At 42.1% G+C, this 23,093-nt stretch overlaps 5 protein-coding genes across 10 annotated transcripts in view; 3 read left to right on the top strand and 2 right to left on the bottom strand.

The window, feature by feature from the left end:
• Positions 1 to 5,872, top strand: part of LOC104960047 (DExH-box helicase 57) — a 17,122-nt gene extending 11,250 nt beyond the window's left edge. Inside the window, exons 4-15 of the mRNA XM_010787993.1 lie at positions 831 to 947; positions 1,038 to 1,134; positions 1,593 to 1,766; positions 1,910 to 2,110; positions 2,315 to 2,591; positions 2,720 to 2,815; positions 3,059 to 3,142; positions 3,238 to 3,375; positions 3,551 to 3,625; positions 3,742 to 3,876; positions 3,959 to 4,159; positions 4,973 to 5,872. Of these exons, the coding sequence (XP_010786295.1) occupies positions 831 to 947; positions 1,038 to 1,134; positions 1,593 to 1,766; positions 1,910 to 2,110; positions 2,315 to 2,591; positions 2,720 to 2,815; positions 3,059 to 3,142; positions 3,238 to 3,375; positions 3,551 to 3,625; positions 3,742 to 3,876; positions 3,959 to 4,159; positions 4,973 to 5,116 (1,739 nt within the window). The 3' untranslated portion in view covers positions 5,117 to 5,872. The remainder of the gene's footprint in view (positions 1 to 830; positions 948 to 1,037; positions 1,135 to 1,592; positions 1,767 to 1,909; positions 2,111 to 2,314; positions 2,592 to 2,719; positions 2,816 to 3,058; positions 3,143 to 3,237; positions 3,376 to 3,550; positions 3,626 to 3,741; positions 3,877 to 3,958; positions 4,160 to 4,972) is intronic.
• An 87-nt stretch (positions 5,873 to 5,959) lies between these two features.
• On the top strand, positions 5,960 to 6,999 carry smkr1 (small lysine rich protein 1). The gene is made up of 3 exons (XM_010787985.1): positions 5,960 to 6,140; positions 6,269 to 6,322; positions 6,422 to 6,999. The coding sequence occupies exons 2-3, from the start codon at positions 6,320 to 6,322 to the stop codon at positions 6,668 to 6,670; spliced, it is 252 nt and encodes an 83-aa protein (XP_010786287.1). The 5' UTR covers positions 5,960 to 6,140; positions 6,269 to 6,319; the 3' UTR covers positions 6,671 to 6,999.
• Positions 6,849 to 8,378, bottom strand: stmp1 (short transmembrane mitochondrial protein 1). The gene is made up of 3 exons (XM_010787987.1): positions 8,220 to 8,378; positions 7,853 to 7,906; positions 6,849 to 7,442 (listed from the first exon to the last, which is right to left on the bottom strand). Exons 1-3 carry the CDS (start codon positions 8,232 to 8,234, stop codon positions 7,371 to 7,373), a joined length of 141 nt encoding a protein of 46 aa, XP_010786289.1. The 5' UTR covers positions 8,235 to 8,378; the 3' UTR covers positions 6,849 to 7,370.
• A 136-nt stretch (positions 8,379 to 8,514) lies between these two features.
• LOC104960035 (dynamin 1 like) lies at positions 8,515 to 19,945 on the top strand. 2 transcript variants are annotated; one of them, XM_010787978.1, is made up of 19 exons: positions 8,515 to 8,705; positions 9,245 to 9,386; positions 9,856 to 9,902; positions 9,990 to 10,061; positions 11,969 to 12,055; positions 12,387 to 12,549; positions 13,163 to 13,283; positions 13,632 to 13,763; positions 14,304 to 14,510; positions 14,714 to 14,834; positions 15,261 to 15,416; positions 15,543 to 15,632; positions 15,717 to 15,809; positions 16,506 to 16,559; positions 16,810 to 16,872; positions 18,029 to 18,160; positions 18,255 to 18,364; positions 18,937 to 19,096; positions 19,193 to 19,945. In XM_010787978.1, the coding sequence occupies exons 1-19, from the start codon at positions 8,604 to 8,606 to the stop codon at positions 19,247 to 19,249; spliced, it is 2,109 nt and encodes a 702-aa protein (XP_010786280.1). In that variant the 5' UTR covers positions 8,515 to 8,603; the 3' UTR covers positions 19,250 to 19,945. The 2 variants fall into 2 exon arrangements, with proteins under 2 accessions (XP_010786280.1, XP_010786281.1); XM_010787979.1 differs by lacking the exon at positions 16,810 to 16,872.
• Positions 19,943 to 23,093, bottom strand: part of LOC104960036 (troponin T, cardiac muscle isoforms-like) — a 13,450-nt gene continuing 10,299 nt past the window's right edge. For 3 of the 5 annotated variants that reach the window (XM_010787980.1, XM_010787981.1, XM_010787982.1), the window contains 3 exons: positions 22,526 to 22,635; positions 22,314 to 22,404; positions 19,954 to 20,157 (listed from right to left, as the gene is read on the bottom strand). In XM_010787980.1, the coding sequence (XP_010786282.1) occupies positions 19,954 to 20,157; positions 22,314 to 22,404; positions 22,526 to 22,635 (405 nt within the window). Of the gene's footprint in view, positions 20,158 to 21,466; positions 21,505 to 22,313; positions 22,405 to 22,525; positions 22,636 to 23,093 lie in introns of all 5 variants that reach the window. The other 2 variants (XM_010787984.1, XM_010787983.1) reach the window with 2 other exon arrangements.

Here is a 23,093-nt window from a genome sequence, read left to right as displayed (position 1 = left end):
ACGTGTTGACCTGATTTTTGTTACGGACGAACCTTCTTCTATCGATAATAGGTACAACCTAGCTTATAGGTTAAAATTTATTTTTTTATGGAATTCCCTGTGACTTACGAAAAAGGAAGGAATTACGTAACGTATTCTAGCCTGCCTTTTAGCATAGCGTTCTTAACAGTTTTAGTTTACTAGCCTTGCCTAGCTCGTATTTTTTCCACGAGCCCTGTAGGTCCGGAAGTATTGTCCGTCGTCTCGTCGAATAAAACCTCCCTTAACTTTATGTAAGTTTGTCTAGGCAAACACTCACATAAGATTTGAAATGGAACTAGCTGGCCTCACACACACACTAGGACCGTCGACCGAACAAACACCCCTACCTCAGAACTGTCCAAGGAGAAAACTTCTGTACATCAAGGTGTCCCCTATCCCCCCTGTGTGCCCTTGGGCAGTCTCAAAACAAAATAAAGCTTATCAGTACTCGTTAGCTTACTGCTACAATTAGACACTGCGCCCTGCCCACTCTGTTGCCTGATTTGAGAGAAATAAGCAACCAGGTCTATGAAAACAAGCCCCAAAGAAGCAACACATACATGATGTTCTGTAATTTGAAACCAAAACTAAGGCCTCAGGATGACTTTAAGACTTGAACATGGTCATTTTTGTTTTGTAACATTGAATACAACATTTAAAAAAAGTATTTAAAAAATAAAAATAAAATATTCCAGATCCCCGATTTTTTTTCTTCCGATCTTTTGAAAATCACGTGATCGGATCCGAGCCCCGATCACGTGATCGGATCGGGACATCTCTAAATGTCACATTGCGTTTTGTTTTTGCAGACACTAAGAAGTCTGTACTGAAGAATATTGCTGCGATGGACCTGGACAAGATCAACATGGACCTGGTGGAGAGCCTGCTGGAGTGGATTGTAGATGGAAATCACAACTACCCTCAAGGTAAGAAACACTCATGAGTACTTATTATAGTCGAGGAGATTTCTTTGAGAGTTGGAGTGTGACATCTGTAACATTCTGTTCTGCCTCCAGGTGCAGTGCTAGTGTTTTTGCCAGGCCTGGCTGAGATCAAGACGCTGTACGAGCAGCTCAAGTCCAACAGAATGTTCAACAACAGGGGCAAGTCCAGGTCTGTGTCCAAAACCAACCTCATTCCTGTTATTTATTTATCACTGTTCATATTCCCCACTCTGTGCCATTTTCTTTTTTTTACTTTAAGAGCCAAACCTGAATTTCTTGATAGCTATACAAATTTCAAATAGACACACAGTCCTTATGATTTTAATAAATGCTTGTATACTAGGGATTAACATCGTCCTCATTTAAGTTGGACAACATCCTTACCAAACGGGTAAAAGAAGTAATAATCAGCCTATACAATATTGAGAGACCCAGTTCACAATAGAAGTGAAAACAGTAGATCATTTTGTCTGTATTTTGCTATTATGCTTATTTTCATGTATATAATTGTATTTTGTGCCTCCAGAGTTCAGGAAGAAACAGTTTGATCAAATGGTCTCAGCTAGTGGGTAAACACTTTAGTAATCAAAGGGTACTAACTAGTGTGGATGTATTTCTCATTGATAGATGTGAAGTGTACCCACTCCACTCAACCTTGTCCAATGAGGAGCAGCAGGCAGTTTTCCGCCGACCCCCAGAGGGAGTCACAAAAATTATCATCTCCACCAACATCGCTGAGACCTCGGTAACCATTGACGACGTTGTATATGTCATCGACTCCGGCAAGATGAAGGAGAAAAGGTAACGGGCTAAAGTGATTAGACATCAGTTTACCTCTTTAGATGAACTGTATGTAAATGTTTTTATATCCTGTCTTTAGATCTGATCTGATGTGGATAGAGTATTGTAGAATTTTCTCATTTCTGTTTTTTATTTTTTTTCAGATACGATGCGACTAAAAGCATGGAGAGCCTGGAGGACTCGTGGGTGTCTCGGGCCAACGCTCTGCAGAGGAAGGGTCGAGCGGGGCGCGTGGCCTCGGGGGTCTGCTTCCACCTCTTCACCAGCCACTGCTTCCAACACCAGCTGGCTGAGCAGCAGCTGCCTGAGATCCAGAGAGTGCCTCTAGAGCAGCTCTGCCTCCGGTACATCCATCTGTTTGCTCTTTGCACAATGCCAACCTCCTTTTTATCTGTAAATGCAAATTAAAAAAGAAGAAAAATGGCCTTCACAAAAGAGAGAGGGTCTTCTATCCAGAGAGGCCTCACCTCCAGCACAATGTCAGATTTTAGAATATTAAAAACATGAATTCCCCATACTAGTATTTACCATTCCCCTCTTCGTAACAGAATCAAAATCCTGGACTTGTTTGCTGATCGGATGCTGGAGTCCGTCTTCACTCGGCTCATCGAGCCCCCGGCTATGGAGAGCTTAGACGCAGCCAAGCAGCGCCTGCGGGACCTCGGGGCCCTCACTGACGATGAGAAACTGACCCCGCTGGGCTACCACCTGGCCTGCCTGCCCGTCGACGTGCGCATCGGGAAACTCATGCTGTTCGGGGCCATCTTCCGCTGCCTCGACCCTGCACTCACTATCGCTGCCAGTCTGGCCTTCAAATCGCCCTTTGTAAGAAACTGCTTGCATCATAATTCTGATGTATTATCCATAACTAACTACTTGATTCTTGTGACACCTTATTTCTTTTTTTTAAATTAAAAATACTTTCTCTATCTGGTCCTGTGTCTGTGTTCCAGGTGTCTCCATGGGATAAGCGAGAAGAAGCCAATGAGAAGAAAGTGGCCTTTACCGTGGCGAGTAGTGACCATCTAGCTCTGGTGCAGGCATACAAGGTACTGACTCACGAGCAGAATGACAGAATAATGTTGTGAGCATGGTGTGTTTTTAGATGGTTAAGCAAAGTGCATCCAGACAAATGTATTAGTGACAAGTTTAAGAGAGGGCGAAAGACTATCATTGAATGGAATCGGTGTCAAAAGTATCAGAATTGGACATGAAAAAGATAAGCCATCCCTTTAGCCGAGCTTCTATAAATGATATAATGACTGATGAGATGGACTACCGCTCTCTTGCAGGGATGGTGCTGCGCTGCTAAGAATGGCCACCAGGCCGGCTTCCTCTACTGCAGGGAGAACTTCCTGTCTTCACGAGGCTTACAGGTGAGGCAGTGCTGTCCAAAAGCGCCTCTTCTACAATTGTGTAACTTCCCCAAATCATACATTTCTTAAAAACATGTCTGTTATGACCTGTGCAGGAGATCGCCAGTCTGAAGAGGCAGTTTGCTGAGCTGCTGTCTGACATCGGCTTCATCAAGGAGGGACTGAGGGCCAGGACAATCGAGCGCATGAGCTCTAAAGGCACTGATGGCGTTCTGGAGGCCACCGGCCACGAGGTAACGCACACAGGGTTTTATTTGTTGTTCAAATAAACATTAGAATATCATTGCAGAATTTGAAATAGAATAGGACAACATATTTCTTTTTAATCTGCCTTTAAGCAAACGTATACTATGTATTACTCCACAATCTTAGTCTTAAAGAGAATGTAATAAATGTATTCCTTTTCAGGCTAACTTGAACTCAGACAACATCAAGCTGATGTCCGCCATGCTCTGCGCTGCGCTCTATCCCAATGTGGTCCAGGTCTGTATTCATTCTGTCCTTTGGAATAACAATCTGAGGGACGTGTTGAACATTACAAAACGATCCCCTTCCTATTATACACACTTGGTTTCACACTCGTTAACTCTGTGTTGCAGGTACGATCTCCTCAGGGGAGTTACAAGATGACGAGCAAAGGAGCGATGATGATGCAGCCCAAAGCCCACGAGCTCCGCTTCATGACGAAGAACGACGGCGCCGTCCACATCCACCCGTCGTCTGTCAACTACGCGGTGAGATGAACAGAAACGACGTGTAGTGTTCAGCAGCTAGGTAGAGGGGCCGGCCTGTTGAAAGCCTTTCTTTGTGCCGCAGGTTCGCCACTACAACAGCCCGTACCTGGTTTACCACGAGAAGGTGAAGACGAGCCGAGTCTTCATCAGGGACTGCAGCATGGTGTCTGTGTACCCGCTGGTGCTGTTCGGAGGCGGGCAGGTCCACATGGAGCTGCACAAGGGAGAGTTTGTCATCTCCCTCGACGACGGGTGGATCCGATTTGCCGCCTCTTCTCATCAGGTCAGGAAGAACAGTAAACAGATGGAACAGTTTAGCTTAATATGCACTAAGCGGTTTCTTTGCACATATCCTCAAAAGTGACTTTGTAATCATCTTTCTTATTTGGAATTGAATAGCAAAGTGACATTTTGAAAACAGTGGTGAGAACAATGCACTTGTCACATGAAATAGTAATAATCAGCATAATATTAATATCATTGTCTGTTTTCATAGGGTAGAAGAGAGATGTGAAATTGAAAAAAAAGGACATTACAAACATGAGTTAAATTAGGATATGTTTTTATTAATGATGAATAATGTAAATGGTAACTTGATGTAACTCTAACTCAGTTCTTTACGGGCTTCTGTCGTAGCAAGGAGACATTTTTATAATAAATAAAATGGCCCAAACTTCAGAAACATTATTTAATATGCCTTAAAGATGTAAGAGGGCTTTACAAGGAGTGTAAAGAAAGCACTATGTTATCTCATAAAATGGTGTTAATAAGCATTATAAAAAAATTATTTGTGTAATGTTACATTTTCTGTATTTATAGTGATAAAGAGAGGCAACGTTGAAATAAACCGATATATATGAGTTATGATAAATAAATGCATGAGCAATATAACAAATAATAACTGGAAGTAACTCCAGTTCTCTGCTCTTTACGGTCCGCTCTATTGGTTTAACTTTAAATAAAGTTCACACCGGCACCTGATGAAGTGCGCCCCAGGTCACCACATGCTTCTCACCCTTTTCTACTCAGCTACCTTTAGAACGAGTTTCACCAGATGGTGTACCAGAAGCTAACTTCCCCCATGTGTGTTGCGCAGGTGGCTGAGCTGGTGAAGGAGCTGCGCTGGGAGCTGGACCAGCTACTGGAGGACAAGATCAGGAGCCCCAGCATGGACCTGTGCACGTGTCCCCGCGGCTCCCGCATCATCGGCATGATCGTCCAGCTCGTCACCACACAGTAGCTCCACCTTTCAATGACCTCAACGTACGAAGCTCTTCAGTATAACGCTCTTTGTGCTCCTGCATCACTGCCACCAATTTGAAACACCATAAATTAAGGACGTCGGGGTCAATAAAACCCTGACACTGGTGAACATTTTTTTTTATTCATCATAAGCAATGCTTATGCTGAACTTGACTTGTTATTGAAGTACTTCTAAGTATCAGTTTACATGAAAACAAAGCTGTTGTGTTGCTGCAATGGAGGCTTTTTAAGCCATAAATTGCCTTTAAAGAAAAATATGGCTCTATGCAGATGATCCACAAACCTCCACAACAAATCACTATTGCTTGGATAAAGCCCTTACTGCGGTATGTGCAGTAGATCGGCACACGGTTGATTGATAAACATGATGTCAGATATAATTTGTGTACAGCGCATTTTTATTTTGGGGTTGTGTGTGTCTCGCTCACAACTGACAAGTTTCTTGGGTCCATATTGGATTTCTTATAATCACAATGACTGTATACTTGTTATGGTTATAATATTTATTTGTATTGCATGATTGAGAGATTCCAAGATCTTCTGCATGGTATTCCACTGGTTTACATTCACTGAATGTACCTAGGTGTTAGTGATGTCAAAACTACACTTTCACAAAGGGAATGCAAGGGCTTTTGAAAACAGAAACCTTTGGTGAGGATATCCAAAGAATTTGAAAGCCTATTGTCTAAAGTGACAAATTCAACTGTATCACAAATAAAAACATTCAAAGATAGCCGTCTGTTGGCTCTTATTGAACAAATTATTTCCCCAGCATTTAGCTTTTGTCTTCTGCACTAATCTATGGTTAGCTTGGTGTTGTTTTTTAGCCTAGCGGTAACTTGGATGCAACAAAAGAATTTACAACCTTGTTGAAGCCAACCCCTACATTCATCAGTGAGTCTGATCCGTCTCCACGACAACAAGGCATACACAAATAGGGTCTCGTTGTCCCAGTTGAAGCCATTCAGATGCCACTTACAGCCGTGCCGAGTCCGGAACTGGTAAAATATACGCTTATTTATTTAACTTGACGATTTCAAGCATTGAAGCTGTTTTAAAACGGCACTTAATGTACAAGATAGAGATTAAATCATCTTAAATGTTGCATTCCTCTGTATGCATTTTACAGATGGGTGAATAATCTCTCACCACATTTGAAGTGACTTTGACTTCTTTTACCATGGTAAAGAAAATGTAATATTTACTTGTGATTTTAAACTATTCAATAAAGTAAGTACAGGAGCCAGTCTTTAGTAAACCGACGCTTGTATCTTTTATCAAGCCAACCAAATCCAGGTCTCAAAGTTCTCGGCCCGCCAAGAAGACTGGGGGTCCAAAAACGCCCAAAAAGAGGTCGCCCAGTGCCAAATCCACCAAGACAGAGGTGGACCTCCTCAGCCCAGCAGCCATGGAGAACGTCTACTACATTTCCCACAATGCAATGGACTGTCTGCAGTTCAGAGGCTTTGGATGGCCAAATTCAAATAAGAAGACGAATAAGAAGAGAACAAAGCGCAAGAAGAAAAAGTAAATTATTATATATTCTTTTGCCAAATATAATGAATATTAGGCTAAAATGTGTAACATTAATGTCTTGTAATGGCGCCATCTTGTGTACACTTTTATTGACAACCCATGTACCAAAGCAGATATAAAAATGTATGTATTGTCTTTTTCCAAAAAACAGAAATGTGCCAAACAAACTTTACTTCATTCACGAGGCAACAACCTCTTAACAGCAACTTTATTGTAAGCTGAATGATTCAGATTCACGAATGTCAAGATTTGGCAGTTCTTTTTTACACCAGAAGCTTGTCAAGGAAAACCTTTTGATTATGTGGAATACAACAGAAGAGAACAACTGAATACTCTATTAAAATTCCCTTTAAAGAACATTGTGTACACCTAATGTGAATATCATGAATGTTATGTGCAAGTTATCACACCCGAGTGCATCATAGAAAAGGCAACAGTGCCATACTGGACCCAAAGTGTTCCCACTAGTCAGTTGTTATATTCTTTAAATCCAGTTTTTGTACAATTTATCTTATAAAAATAGGCTACAATGAGAACATGCCTATAAAACTAAGGTTAGAAATAAGTGTGGTTCCAGGCACTGTTAATATTCTCAATCATATTATCAAATGTACACTCATTGTAAGATAGCCATGTCAAATAAATAGTTTCTCTCCAGCGTTGAATCTGCTTGCTTTGCATCATGGTCCGGATGCTCACTCTGGGGGCTTCTTCTTGGTCTCCACGTCTTTCTTAAAAGCCTCGATTTTCTTGGCTATGTTGGGGACCTAGAAAGGAACAAGCAGTAAGGTCAATCCAATCTAATGCACATATTTAAATGTCAGTGATTTAGGTACACCTTGCCAAATTTGAAGGTAATAGTGGTCAGTTATTATTATATAGAAAGGTGTTTCTAATTGTGTGTGTCCTTATATGAGGATGACCATACTTTTGGTCATAAAGTTAAATCAACACAGCATCAACATAACTCAAAATGGTTACCTTTTATAAAACTAAGATGTATTGCAGGACTGACTTGGTATCAACTAGTTTTAAATTACCAATTAAAATGACGACCTTCTGCAGCACCTGTCCGACTACCTGGCTTTGTCCGGTGGAGGGTGTGGTAGAGGGGGGTCAGTGTGACAAGCAGATTACTTCACTTACTCAAAATAGGTAAATACGCTAACAAACTTACATCATAGTTTTGAGCCAGGTACATCCCGACGACATTTCCCAAGGTAAAGCCAGCCTGAAAGACAAGGAGCAAAAGTCATGTGAGGCCAACATGTCCGACTTACTGATAAAGTAAAAGTAGCATTGCATGATTACAGATTGAGGTCAATTAAAGTGACTTGTATTGCACGTTTAACTAAACTGATGGTAAATGACGCCTATTTTTCATTTGTCACTATTCACAAACGTTACAGTAGAGATGTTCATTAAAACTGTCAAGAGTTTTGACAGCAAGTTATGCTATCACGTTAGCTTGCCTAGTTTCGCATCCCTCAGCGTCCTTGTAAATGTTAATGACTGTCATGCATTACAACGTTAATTAAACTCACCAGGAACTGTAGCATGTTGGAATAACGAAGGTTTGGCAGCAGTAGAACGAAATACTGACTCAAGAGAAGGCAGTGAGTTACAATTTAGACGGACGAAATCATCCAATCTACTTGGCTAACGAAGCTAGCCCGTCATAAACAAGACGTGTACGCATGCGCGAAAAAATAAACTATCGCGTTATTTTTACAGCGAACAAGTGCTGTAGTCTTTTCCTCTGTCTGAGCTGTAGCTCGTGCCTATTAGAGAACTACAACTCCCAACACCACACAACAGCTATATTCCAGTGGGTGTTGCTGCAATGGTGGTGTCAGTGGGACATTGAATGACTTTGGCTCCATCACGAAATTAGCTAGGTTTATTAATTGTACTCATAAACCGCGAGCATGGAGGCTCTTATTCCCGTAATAAACAAGCTGCAAGATGTTTTCAACACAGTGGGGGCGGATATCATACAGCTGCCGCAGATAGCAGTTGTAGGGACTCAGGTAAAAATGACTGTGTGCATGTGTTCATGTGTGCATGCTAGCAAGAGAACCATGCTATACCATAATGCATGCACAGTTAAATATAACATTATTACAAGAGATATTGTAATTTTTAGAGCAATACTTAACAGAGAATTAAATATATTGAGGCCTTTGTCGACATATGCATGATGACTGTATTTATTCATTTGCAAAGTGTGCACTGGCAGAAATCTATTTTAATCATATTTAATCAGTGCTATTTTTAGAGCCTCATCCACAACCAAGCCCCTGTTAGCCAACACCAGGTTATTATTTGTATTAAAGACAGGTGCATTTAGGTGTTGTGGCTATAGCACTTGTATATCATGGGTTAAATGCAGAGAACAAATGTCACTGTGTGTGCTGTGTGCTCTGCATGTGTGACTATTACAGAGGGTTTCATCCCTCCAATTCTATCTATTCTATATCAGGGCTATAGTGGTGTGTTAAATCTGCAGGAGAAGTTGCCATTGGTTCATTATTCATCTAACCTGTGTGTATCTGTTTTCTGTCTACAGAGCAGTGGTAAGAGCTCGGTGCTGGAGAGCCTGGTGGGCCGGGACCTTCTTCCTCGGGGGACCGGCGTCGTCACCAGGCGGCCTCTCATCCTCCAACTGGTCCATGTAGAACCTGGAGATGCCAGGAAACATGAAGATGGCGGTAAGCGCTGAAATCCCTCTGTCAGCAGTGTCTTAGACCAAGGACCATAGTCACACATTGTCTTTTGATTTTGCTTCCAGGAACAAGCCTATTGTTTTTTTTGTGTCAAGTTTGTTTAAGTTATATCATTTGCAGGTTTTAAAGTTCTGTTTTTGTGATTGTGTTTCTTATCATTTGCAGATGCCAGAGAGTGAAAAAAAGCACTGTGCCTTTACAAAGGTGCATTGTACAGGTTTATTCCAAATAACCTGGATTAGCTTCTTAGTGCCGCCCCTTCCTTTTCTAAGCTACATTTGTATTTCCAGCTGCTTTAGTCAGCAACCTAGTCACTGTAAGGTGTCCATTGCTTCTGTTAGCCGTGCTTTCTTAGCCTTAGTCGTTGTCTTTGGTGTTGTTATAGCTAACACCTTTTCCACAATTGAGAGTTCTACGCTACAACTGTAACACATACTGTTTTATTCTCTCATAGGTAGAGAAGGTGAAGAGTGGGGCAAATTTCTGCACACAAAAAATCAGGTATGTATTTTTATGATGCACAATATTTAATAAGTTGTTTTTACCTTTGCTTCTATTTATGCTGTTTTTTTCTTTTTCTTTTTACAGATCTTCTCAGATTTTGATGAAATCAGGCAAGAAATAGAAAATGAGACGGAGCGGATATCGGGGACTAATAAGGTGAGAAGGCTTTACATCTATACTGTTAAATAAGGAACCCGAAATGTTGGTGTCTCAACCGCAGTCATTACTGTTGATCGGGAAACAAATGTATTACTCATGTAACCCACTCGGATACATCAAGCATGAGGTAAATGTCACTTTCACCTTGCAATAAGGAGCAGCTCCTATTGAGGGCAGTGCTGGGGCTGCAGAGGGAAATCAGTCTGCCTTTCATGGGTAGAGGAAGAGAGAGAGAGAGAGGGGGGGGGCAGGCGTTGGTGATGATTAGGGTGAATGAGTGGCAGCTGGGCTGTGAGAATGGAAGCCGTGGCCGTTTCTCAATCGCGAGGATACTGGCTTGGTAGTCGCATACTTCCAAGTCACTTCCTTCAGAAACGAAGCAAGTATACTTCCAAGCCACGGCTCCGGAAAACAAAGAAGAATGGAACAGGCTAACAAGTGTGCCACTCTATCTAACGGTTTCAACATAAACTGTACCGAAAATAAATACCTCACGATGTCTATCTAATTATGAACTTGCTTTACTTTCACGGAACACATTTTTGGTGATAACAAATGCAACAAAGTAACATATTTACCAACACATGTTCTACGCCACTACATACTTACATTTAAATGTGTGCTGTGCTGCGTCGGTTCAGCCATTCTCCGCAAGTTTTTTTTGAAATTGGTCCGTGCGCAAAGCATNTTGCTTTGCCAAAAGCCACTGTGTCAAGTGTCCTACTTGGGTTGCAGTAGGTAGTTGTCAAATATGGCGGACCATCTCGCACATGCGCACTGCAGATAGGGCAGGGCTGCAGATCGGGTAGTGAGTGGCCGTTTCTCAATCGCGAGGATACTGGCTTGGTAGTCGCATACTTCCAAGTCACTTCCTTCAGAAACGAAGCAAGTATACTTCCAAGCCACGGCTCCGGAAAACAAAGAAGAATGGAACAGGCTAACAAGTGTGCCACTCTCTCTAACGGTTTCAACATAAACTGTACCGAAAATAAATACCTCACGATGTCTATCTAATTATGAACTCGCTTTACTTTCACGGAACACATTTTTGGTGATAACAAATGCAACAAAGAAACATATTTACCAACACATGTTCTACGCCACTACATACTTACATTTAAATGTGTGCTGTGCTGCGTCGGTTCAGCCATTCTCCGCAAGGTTTTTTTGAAATTGGTCCGTGCGCAAAGCATTGTGGGGATTTGAAGGACGCGAAGTCTACCCATGTGCAGCCTCGAAATTACGTGGCCTCGGTGGAATTCCAAGTATGCTGGAGATTGGAACAGTCCTTCGGCGGCACTCGATGACGTAGCATCCTTGAAATATTGGCTTGGAAGCCAGTTTCCTCGAGATTCAGAAACGGCCAGTGTCTGGATTTGTTTGTGGATGGTGGATGTTCCTAAAAAGAAGCTAACCAAAGACGCAACAAAGGAGAGCAGAACTTTTGGAGCTGGAGAGTTTTCCTCTCTCCATTATTATCTATAAACAATGTCTTGAAGTCTTAAAGTGTCTTAAAGTTAGTTTAGTTTGCATATAAGGCTCATTCATGGATGTTGAGTCCTGTACATTTAAAACAAAACAAAAACAGTGATTATTTTCAGTACTAAACAAGGCCCTTGTATCATAAGGTAAGGTATCATATAACAGTAGGAACAAATAAATTGAGTTGCTCAACTTCTACAATACATAAGAGGCACAAACGGGGGCTATCGTGGATACCTAAAGATGAACATATTAATAAATAAAACCTCTCGATGCTATCATCAGATTTGACAGCCGGTAGAAAAAACCCAAAATGGCAAAGTCTGCCAAAAAGCATTTAAAAAATCTTTTGACATGCCCTGTGATGGAGTGCTGAGCTTTTAAACACTCAGAACACATCTTCTCTTCCTGTCCCTCTGCAGGGGATCAGCGATGATCCCATTCATCTGAAGATATTCTCTCCTCACGTTGTCAACCTCACGCTGGTGGATCTGCCTGGCATCACTAAGGTAACGCATGCTGTACTTCCTACTCCCCGTGACAAGGCTTTAATCATCTCGTACCCCCGGGGAAATTTGTTCTATAACACTAAACTACTACAAGATATACCAGATATAACCACTGGTGTTCATTTCCATGCTACAGTCTGTGTATTTGATATTTAGTAACTGGGTCTTGATGCTTCCTAACCACATGCTGTCACAGTGTGAGCAGGCTCTGATTGTGTCCTCCTCTGGTTGAACATGACTTCATTTGAGAAATCCCCCCCGCTGTCGTTTGTGATATATCAAATTGAGATTTACTGTGTCTTTTCTTCTTAATTGGTATTGACCCCTGTAGGTGCCCGTGGGTGATCAGCCTAATGACATTGAGGTTCAGATAAAAGATCTAATCCTGAAGCACATCTCCAACCCCAACTGCATCATCCTGGCTGTCTCTGCGGCCAACACCGACATGGCCACCTCGGAGGCTCTGAAGGTCGCCCGCGAGGTCGACCCCGACGGTAAGGGAAGCTGGAAGGGAGAAATGACTCTAAGCTTTTATAAATACCTTTTATAAAAACCTCATTTTTGGTGGGTGAATAAAACGTAATCGCTGACTTTTTTTTACCATTAATTGAGACTAAAACAGCAAATGTTAAATTCATTGTATTGTAAATGTATGCAATGTTTAATTCTCCAGTAGTGCTAGAAAGTAAATGTACTCACAGGCTGTACTTACTGTAAGTATAGTTGTAAGGCACTTGTACTTTACTTGATTATTTCCATTTTATAATACTTTATGCTTCTTCTCTGTTATCACTACATTAACTTCGACAAAATTAGTTATCGGTTACTTTGCAGATTCAGATTATTAATACAAAGTATAAATACTTTTGGATTAAGATCCCCTATAAAACTTCATTAAAGTTAGTTTAACCTTTACCATCTACAAGATTTAAATGATGAACACATTAATGCATTACTCATATAATCCAGTAATATAATTTAAAAAATGTAAAAAAACAAACAATTCTGCTTAATGAATACTTTTAGTTTTGGAAGTATCTTATTTCTACACTGTAGTATTAATGCTTTTACCTATGTTAAATATCCTGCCCCCCCCCTGCTCTCCAGGCAGGAGGACCCTGGCTGTGGTGACCAAGCTGGACCTGATGGACGCCGGCACCGACGCTATGGACGTGCTCATGGGCCGAGTCATTCCTGTGAAACTGGGACTCATTGGAGTGGTCAACAGGTCAGGAAACTACTTACTGAAAACACTTTGATATAATCCACCACTCATAACAGACACAAGGGACTGTAAGGTCATCTATAATGCATATTTAATGCTGGATGTTAATATGTATGTTTTTTGGATTGACAGTGATGAAAGAATTCAGCGTGGGATTTTTCTATATTATAAAATATTTAAATCCGTTGTCATTGGGTTGAGTTTAATGAATAAGAGACAATGTGATGATACACATCAGGCAACTTAAGATATGATATATGAATGGCTCCATTCATTCCTTCACATTTCTTTTTTGATACCCTTTGTGGCAAAGGATTGTTTGTTGACGTGTTATTGTATTTAAAAATTCAGGAGCCAGCTGGACATCAACAATAAGAAGTCTGTGGCCGACGCCATTCGAGACGAACATGCTTTCCTGCAGAAGAAATATCCGTCTCTCGCCAGCAGGAACGGAACCAAATACCTGGCCAGAACCCTCAACAGGTAAAAAGGTCCAAATATTACTAAGACGAATTGTACATGTGTATAAAGAAAAAGAAACAGATATATAGAAACGCTGTATATATGACATCTATTTGTCAGTTTACATCGGTAAGTGTGAGTTGCCGTGGCTTGGAGAAATGTCTGCCTTCTTTCCAATATGATAAACTAGATGGAATTTCATAGAGAAAAATGTCCTTTCTACTTTAATTTGATTTGGGTGTGAACTGTCCCTTTTTAAGATAATAAAGTTTATTTATTTAGCCCCTTTCAAACAGAGTTACATAAAAACAACATTTAAATAATAAACATTAAATAAAACAGAAAGTAAAACGAACAGAAGTAAGAAAACACATAAAATAATTTCAAAAAAGAGATTTTAAAAGACTAGACAGTTTGCCCTGATCTCCTCGGGCGGTCGTTCTAAGTTATGTTGGCGTTCCCTCTGAGAAATTGTCTTTCATTCGTTTGGCTTGACCAATCACAGCTCAGAATATAATTTGACACAGTTCCTAAAGCGTCTGCCCTCCTCCTTCCTGTCAGGTTGCTGATGCATCACATCAGAGACTGCCTCCCCGAGCTGAAGGCCCGGATCAACGTGCTGGCCTCCCAGTACCAGTCCCTGCTGAGCAGCTACGGGGAGCCGGTGGAGGACCAGAGCTCCACGCTGCTGCAGCTCATCACCAAGTTCGCCGCGGAGTACTGCAACACCATCGAGGGCACGGCCAAGTACATCGAGACGGCCGAGCTGTGAGTACCTCCGCTCGGCCATTGGGGGGCGCTGTGAATCCAGCAGAGTGGGGGGAAGCAATGTGCAAAACAACTGCATTGGTTTCATCATTTAATATGATTCAGCTTATGAGTTGAGGCACGCACAGAGGAAGAGCTGACAGGAGAGGAGGCCGCGGGGTTCACATCACAGCTCACCCCCCCCCCTCGCTGATATTTTTCAGGTGCGGCGGAGCCAGGATTTGTTACATATTCCACGAGACTTTTGGCCGGACATTGGAGTCGGTGGATCCTCTGGGAGGACTCGGCACCATCGACATCCTGACCGCCATCAGGAACGCAACAGTGAGCATGCTGCGCTATCCCATAACTGTGACATCATCAGTGCAGTTTAGTGAAGGAAGCACAAAGAAAAGCTTTACACAAGTTGCTCTAGGCAAGGCACATTTATTTATATGGCTTTCAACACAATTCAATTCGAAGTGCTTTAGAAAAATGAAAACATTAAGAGCATTAAGAAATAGTGCAGCAGAATCTCATTATAGAATGGGATTTAAAAACAGTCATTAAAAAGCAAGGAGCATAAAATATACATGAAAAAAGCCAATATAGAAAAACACAGGTATAAAATACATGAATAAAAGTTACACTGCAGTGTAAGATATAGTTCAATTAAAAGTCCTCAGCTAGAAAGGAGAAGTAATTTATTATGCCCCATATATCTAACTATTGCTAACCTGAGCCCCTGAGCCCCCCCCCCTCCTTCCCCAGGGCCCGCGTCCATCCCTGTTTGTGCCGGAGATCTCTTTCGAGCTGCTGGTGAAGAAGCAGGTGAAGCGTCTGGAGGAGCCCAGCCTGCGCTGCGTGGAGCTGGTCCACGAGGAGATGCAGAGGATCATCCAGCACTGCAGCAACTACAGCACCCAGGTCAGCAGCTCTCACACACACACACACACACACACACACACACACACACACACACACACACACACACACACACACACACACACACACACACACACACACACACACTCACCATGTCTCGTCCTCCAGGAGCTGCAGAGGTTCCCGAAGCTGCACGAGGCCATAGTGGAAGTCGTCACCTCCCTCCTGAGGAAGAGGCTGCCCGTCACCAACGACATGGTAGCATCACCTTCATCTTTCTGTCAGCTGCAGAGTTTCATGAGACGCTGAGTAACTCCTGACGTTTCCTCTCTTCTCTCTCAGGTTCATAACCTGGTGGCCATAGAGCTGGCCTACATCAACACCAAACACCCAGACTTTGCAGACGCCTGTGGGATCATGAACAATAACATAGAGGTGGGTTCTCAACTAAACCCTCCAACATACACCATCTTTTTTCTTAATGAAGAGGAGAGGAGAGGTGGAACATGGTGTTATTTTTAGGCCTTGAGTTATATGTCAATATTTGTAGGTATATTTAAAAAGCAATAGATGTCATTTAATCTGTTTGCATGTAAGCAAAAGAAACAAATCCAACTACAATTATAGCAAAAAAGTTGACCTTCTGCCTTTTCCGTTTCTGAAAACCTGATTTCAACTATTTTGAAAATGTTACAGACAATGTTAAAAAGGTAGTCAGTAGAATTAAAGTAGCTTGTAGTCATTCATTAATAAAACATTTACCAAATTAAAAAAGTCAGCAAAATATACTTTGAGAATTCAAACGTTATATTGATTTAAATTCCTTAGTACAAATTGTTTCAATTAGAATATTTCATATTATAATTTGGTTTCTACATTTCTCTAAATTCAAATGTACATTTCAGAGTTGAATTCTGACAGGCCTTTCTTTTCCTCCAAAGGACTGTGGGAAAGGTTATTGAAGGTCATTGTGGATACTTAGGGAATCATAGACAAACATCAAAGGTTTAAAAATAGCCGATGGGTACACACAAATATATTTTTTGGAAGGAGCATTATAATCAGAAGAACTTTTCTTTAAGATTTAGGATGACCTAATTATAATAATAATTTGCAACATGTGCTTTTTAGGAGGAAAGGAGAAACAGGATGAGAGAGCTGCCCTCTGCAGTGCCCAGGGACAAGGTAAAAGAAACATCCTTATTTTATTATCAGCAGCTCAGCTGATCTAATACTTGAGTTAAATGGGACTAGTGCGGTGTTAATCACAGGATGAGGACCTGTGATCCCGATGCCTCAGATAGTTTCCACTGAGCTTTTTCATCCCACATCTCCCTCAGAGAGGCTTTCCACTGCCAGCCTCCTCTCCTCTCTCCACTTCTCCTCATCGCTTCTTTCCTCTCTCTCTCCTCTCCTGCTCTCTTCTTCCTGCTAGTCTGCTGGCAGGGGCCCGGCTGGCGAGCCTCCTGCGGGTGGAGCAGACATGGAGGGGGCCAAGGTGGGCGCAGCTCGCTGGTGGAGCATGGATGGATGGATGAGCATGGGCTGCTGCTGGCATGCACTCTGCTCTGTGTGCTGTGTTGCCCCCCCCCCCTCAGCCTGTGTGCTCTAACCACCGCTGTGTTCCTGCAGAGTGTGTGTCCCCAAAGCTGCTCCACCTGTCTGACAGAAAATGCCTTCCTCTCCTTTTGTTTCCTCCTCTTAACCTTTAATCTCCTCCTCTGCTGCGCCCGGAGGCGTTGTGTTTAGGTGTTGTTCGTCCATCCCTTTCTCATGTACTCGCAAAACGCCTGCAGGGATTTTCTCTTCATTATTGACACAAACATCTACCGACCTCACAAAACACATTTTGGGCCATAACCCAATCATTTAGATTCCAATTATGACACTTTCTCTCAAATGATTATTAGGTTTAACTAGAGAGCATGTTGCAATGGGAGAACACCAGCCACGATGCCAAAACAGGTCAGGAGTCTCTCTTCTAAATGATGCTCATTAGAGGGATGGCAATATCAGTCTGCGCTTTGTTCCAGACTGAAATATCTCCACGGCTATTCATTAAATAGATTGCCATGAAATGTTTCTCATTCATGGTGGCCAAGTAGGACAAAACCCACTTGCCTTGGTGAACCTCTGATTTTCCCTCTTGCAAGAGCATAAAGTTAGCTTCTTTTTTTTTTTTAAATGTCTCAACAACTGAAGAGACTGCCATGCATTTCTTCCCTCAGGATGAATTGTAATAACTCTAATTAAAACCCCTTAACTTTTGATATACCGTCATTTACATGTAAAACTTTTAGCCTCTCTGATGCCTTAGCTACTTTGTATTCAATGCTAATTGGCTAACATTAGCTTGAAACGCTAAACCAAGATAGTTGATGTACCTTGGCATTACACTAGCCTTCGAGTGTTGTCGTGAGAATATGAGTATGCTAATGTTAGCATTTCTGCTCAGCGCAGCATTGTGAAGAATGATGACAATTACTGGCTGTACTCTGCTCAGTCTCGAGAGCTTATAATCGTTTGTGCCTGTTTGCCCTGTGTTTGCATTATTGCATATGAACCTGTCATTATGCTACATACCATAAGTTGGTGGCCTGGGTGGGTGAGGTGATGTCTGTTGTTCTTATGTTTTTTTTTGTTTTGCTCCTCAGGCCCCGTCAGCTGGGCCCCAGGGGGAGCAGGACGGCACAGGGAACTGGAGGGGGATGCTGAAGAAAGGAGACGAAGCCCCCAGCTCCGGACCCGGAAGCCCCCTTAGAGGAGCTGTCAACCTGCTGGATGTGGTAACTAAACACAACCCTATCAGCATGTCTCACGATGAAAGATATTTTGCAGGTAACATTACTGAAAACACCGTCTCCCCGCCCCCCCCCACAGCCTGTGCCAGCTGCCAGGAAGCTGTCGTCACGTGAGCAGCGGGACTGTGAGGTCATCGAACGCCTCATCAAGTCTTACTTCCTCATCGTTCGCAAGAATATCCAGGACAGGTAGGCCAGATCGCTCCTCAGAAGTCTGGGGATTGGTTTCTATTAATAACACCAACACCAGTGGTTAACGGATTAAACTAGTAGGGCTGTACTCAATTCTTAATATTCAAAAGTTTGATGGTTTTTGAAGGTAAACTTTGAGTCTCTGTCGTAATATTTGAAGAGGTTAGCACCATAAACAAAATACCGTAATTTACAATTGGAAAAATATAAAATGTTAACTATTTCCTTTTCTTCATATTGGTTGTAGTTGTAGCTTTGAAGCCATCATATAAAAAACTAATAACTAACCATGTCTGAAAAACAAGAATTGGTTCACTACCTACATGTTGCTTTGGATTCTCTTTTTATATCCTACAACATTTATTTTTATTAGCCATTTTCTCGGAGTGTAGCCCCCACACTAGAGCTACTTGTAATGCATGCATTTTATAGCTTGTACTTAGACAGGCCCAGCCACCTGTAGGGTCAGACCTCGGCTCCCCCCCCATCCATCTGGGGGAGAACACAATCAGCCGGCCTTCTTGCCTCCTGGTTGTCAACCATCTGTTGGCTCCGTTTCTCCCTCGCAGTGTGCCCAAAGCAGTGATGCACTTCCTGGTGAACCATGTGAAGGACAGCCTCCAGAGCGAGCTGGTAGGCCAGCTGTATAAATTGGGCCTCCTCAACGAGCTGCTCACTGAGTCAGAGGACATGGCTCAGCGGCGCAAGGAAGCTGCCGACATGCTACAGGTAATATACACTCTCCGTACCCTCCATGGTGTCAGGTTTTTCATGATAATAGTGGTTCCTTTATCAGTCATTTCATTGTATTTACTTTGTCCACAGGCATTGCAAAAAGCCAGCCAGGTGATTGCTGAGATCAGGGAAACACATCTGTGGTGAAGAGTGAACCCACCGAGGCAGCTGAACCTGGTTTCTCCTCATCGTGTCTGAACATGAAGTTTGGATTAGCAACCATGATAATGCACTGTTCTGATCCCTGCTCAAAGTAGGGCTCCTTGGCTTACAAGCCACCTGAAAGAAATGTAAGTTAATCTTTTATTTAAAATGCTCAGTGTTGTCTAGAATATGTGCTGCTTCTGTTAGTTACTGCAGTTGCCACCCACGGTTCTTGGAGGATAGAGTGAAGCAAAGGTACTTTCAGTTTGTTGCCTCCACTATAGCATTGCACTAAGGTAACCTTTCCAGTTCTAGGTTATATAAGAAAAGTAAAACATTTATCTCCCCATCTGTAACAGTTTCATATAGGAGTAGCTGTCAGAAACCATGAAACCTCAAGTCATAATGTAATCAGCAGGGATCAGTTCACTAGATGTTAGTCCTGCCTGTGTACAGACTGCATCACTTTATTTTCTGCACTGTTGTCCCGACACTGTACTTGTATAGAAAGCCTGTCACTATTTTGCCACCAGAAGCTTTTATTTATTAATGTGTTATTTAAAAACGATAATGTCGAGCACTGCTTGCTGCGGTAAGTCCTGTCATTATGTTTACATATCTGCCTACGTGTGAAATGTATGGTGCACTGTGATTCTTTGTGTATGTTCGCAGAATAAATGGAGATATTTAAATTGCAAAGATTTTGTTTAAATTGCTTTATTTAACTGACAAGTGTGGGGATTGGTAAGATAGTTAACTGTTAAGCTCAAAAGCACACATTCTTTGTTTAAGCGTACATCATTGTCATCAAAGTGAATACTGCTGCTTATTTTCCGACGCTTCCTTGGAGAGCTGCTGGTGTTTGCGTCTACCTCAGCCGGCCCTTGCCCCCCTTTCCTCTTCCTTTGGCGCTGTGGAATCAAACAGTCAGTTTTACAACTCAAGAACTACGGTGGCCTTCAGGTAACATTACATCTAGAGCCAGTGGGTGTTTCTCAATGTCGAGGACGCTTCCTTGGTAGGTCACTTCCTTCAGAAGCGAGGCAAGAATCCTTCCTAGCCTTGCAAAACGAAGAATGGTGGAACGGGCTAGGTGTGCAGGTGTGCGTCATATGCGAGGCCCCGCCTTAAATGGAGTGCGATTTCCACCAAAGATTTGGAAATTGGTCCGTGCGCAAAGCATTGTGGGGATTTTAAGACCACACATGTGCAGCCTCGAAATTTCTCGCTACGAAGGACGCCGGGCTCGGTAGAATTCCAAGGAGCCTGGACATTGGAACAGTCCTTCGGCGGGACTCGATGACGTAGCATCCTTGAAATAGTGGCTCTGGAGCATCCTTCCTTGACATTGAGAAACACCCAGAGTATCGTTTGGCTGACAAACACAGTATATCATTATCCCAGGGGGGAAATGTAAGTTAAAGTACAAATGTAAACATTGTATTACGATATTCAATTTCGCTTCAGCCAACGTAACCCTCTAAATACACACTGGTTCTGAAACTGAAACATAACGAGGGGAGGACAGACAGGAAAGCATCATGCCATTAGAAAAGGGCAGAACACTAGTTTCACTCAACAGCACTTACCTTTGTTATTATATTGTGTAACTTCCCAAACCACCTTTAACCTACCAGATATTAGCCTTGGAAGCAGGAAGTCGACTTTTTTTTTACCTGAATCACAACTAATGTTTTTCTTCTGCCTAAAAACATTGACATGCATAACGGAGCGTTTGATAATGTTAATCAAATCCGTTTAAAAGAGTTCAGATGAAGCCGGTTAAGAATCCAATACAGTATGGTAAACCTTATGAAAGATTGATTTCTACTTGTTCTTTTCCAGGGGAGACCATGACTTATTTCGATATACTGTTGCTTCTTTTTTTAACATGCTTTGGTAGGAATGTTTTCCTTTTCTAACACACTCTAATATTTCTATGACTTGTTATGGCATACAGCATAAAACAAGTAAAACTCACAATTTAAATGGTACTTGTTAACAGCCATAGAAAATGTGAGAAAACTGCGTCACATGTTCCCACTTAACATCAAGTAGGATGATGCGAGGTTAAAAGGCCTTGGTTTGCAAGAGATTATGAAACACATTATAAATCTCAACATTACCCAAGGCTCTTTAAATTAAGACAAAACAACTACTCTATCAGTAGAGATACTCTCAGCACTGGTATGAGCTGAGAGTATGGCGTCTTCTACTTACCTCTGACTGTCCTGGACGCGATGCTGGAGCAGATTGACCTGTTGGGGGGGGGGGCAAACATGGAGGACTGGCTCAGCAAAAGGAGCGACAGCAGAAACATTCGGCACCAGCTGAGCCAAAGAGCGGACCCTGAGACCCTGAAGGAGAGCTCAGCTGGGCGAGAGAAGTTCCACTGACTCACCTCTAGTCGGCCCAGATCAGCTGATCATTTTTAAACTGCCTGTCTGTAAGTAACGAATATCTGACTTCTCCCACGGTACTCAACAACCACGTTGCGGTTCATCGTCAACACAGACTTTTAGTTTCACCTTCTTTGTGACTGAGTTGTTCTCCCCTGTCCGATGCTTGGTGTGTGGCCCTTCAACACACGGGCAGCAAGACTACACACAACCGAGAGGCTCACACTACTCATTATCAGTTACTCACAACTTCTGCTGCTCAGTGATTCTGGTCTGGAATACATTGATCTGGAAGTCAAGCCACATTCATTTTAGATAGATGCCCTCAGGACAGCCCTGCACTGAAGAGCAGCGATACATACCATACTATTCTGAGGCTTTTCCAGGGCTGAAGGCTTTTCCTATTCATTTGCAATGTTTGTCATTAGCATTTTATCCGCATGCTCTACTTTCACATAGTACATAAATCAGTTTGAGCAGTGAGTATATTTTTTGGGTAGATGGTAACTTTTAAGGTAGATTGATTTAATTTAAATCTGCCTATTTATAAGCAAAAACACTAACTTTTGTGAATTGTATTAATAGTCCTTTAAAAATATTGAATAATTTTCCTAACCAGATTTCACTTCACATAAACATTGTTGAACAACCTGAGGCAAAGTACTTACGTCATATTTCTGTTTCTTCAGTTTCTCGCTCAGGTCAAACTTCTCTGACTCCAGAGTGAACAGCCACTGCCACATCTCATTGGCCTTCTCCCTTTAGACCAAACAATACAAACATTCAGTAACGGAAAACTAAAAGCCAACGTCAAAACTGTACAACTCTTAGCCTATAAAAGTATGGATAATAACTTAAAATAAAAACACAGCATTCTTACTTGACTTTCTCGTCGTTGAGATGGTCGATGGAGAGAGGCTTCCTCCTGTCTGCCAGGATCTTCTTCTTCTTCTCTCTCTCCGTCTGCTTCTTCGCTCCCTTCTTTCCATCCTGTGGTGGAGGAGAATTGATCAAATGAGAGAATACAAGAAAAAGATCATGTCGAATTATGATCTAGGCCAGTGGTTCTCAACTGGTCAGGCCTCGGGACCCACTTTTTACTTGGTCAATAAATCGCGACCCAACATTTTTAAGCACTCAAATCTATTCAACAAAAAATCGTGCTGTAATATATACTCTTTTCAGCATACAATTAATCAAAGTGAAGTACAGTGCATATATCCCTTATATCCCTTCACAGAACTAAAGTATGCTTTAAAAAAAGGTTTATGAGTTGATGGAATCAAAGCTGAACTGTATAAAAAGGCCCACATGCTGAAAACCCATCCCCAGAAGGGGGGTCTGGGGGGATTCTCCCCCAGGAGATTTTTAGAAATTCTAACAAACTACGCATTCTTGTACACTCTGAGAAGAAAATAAATAAATGTATTACAACCCGACATATTAAT

The sequence above is a fragment of the Notothenia coriiceps genome, unplaced genomic scaffold, assembly GCF_000735185.1.
Source record: "Notothenia coriiceps isolate Sejong01 unplaced genomic scaffold, NC01 NC01_scaffold00031494, whole genome shotgun sequence".
NCBI classification, from domain to species: Eukaryota; Metazoa; Chordata; class Actinopteri; order Perciformes; family Nototheniidae; genus Notothenia; species Notothenia coriiceps.
This window is presented reverse-complemented; position numbering and strand designations above follow the sequence as displayed.

Excerpts from the sequence above, each read along its gene's own strand:
- stmp1 (XM_010787987.1), bottom strand. Across the intron at positions 7,443-7,852 it reads ACCTGGCTCAAAACTATGAT|GTCCCCAACATAGCCAAGAA; the intron begins GTAAGTTTGTTA and ends GTTCCTTTCTAG.
- LOC104960035 (XM_010787978.1), top strand. The coding sequence starts at position 8,604 with ATGGAGGCTCTTATTCCCGTAATAAACAAGCTGCAAGATGTTTTCAAC. Across the intron at positions 9,387-9,855 it reads CAGGAAACATGAAGATGGCG|GTAGAGAAGGTGAAGAGTGG; the intron begins GTAAGCGCTGAA and ends ATTCTCTCATAG. Across the intron at positions 12,056-12,386 it reads ATCTGCCTGGCATCACTAAG|GTGCCCGTGGGTGATCAGCC; the intron begins GTAACGCATGCT and ends TGACCCCTGTAG.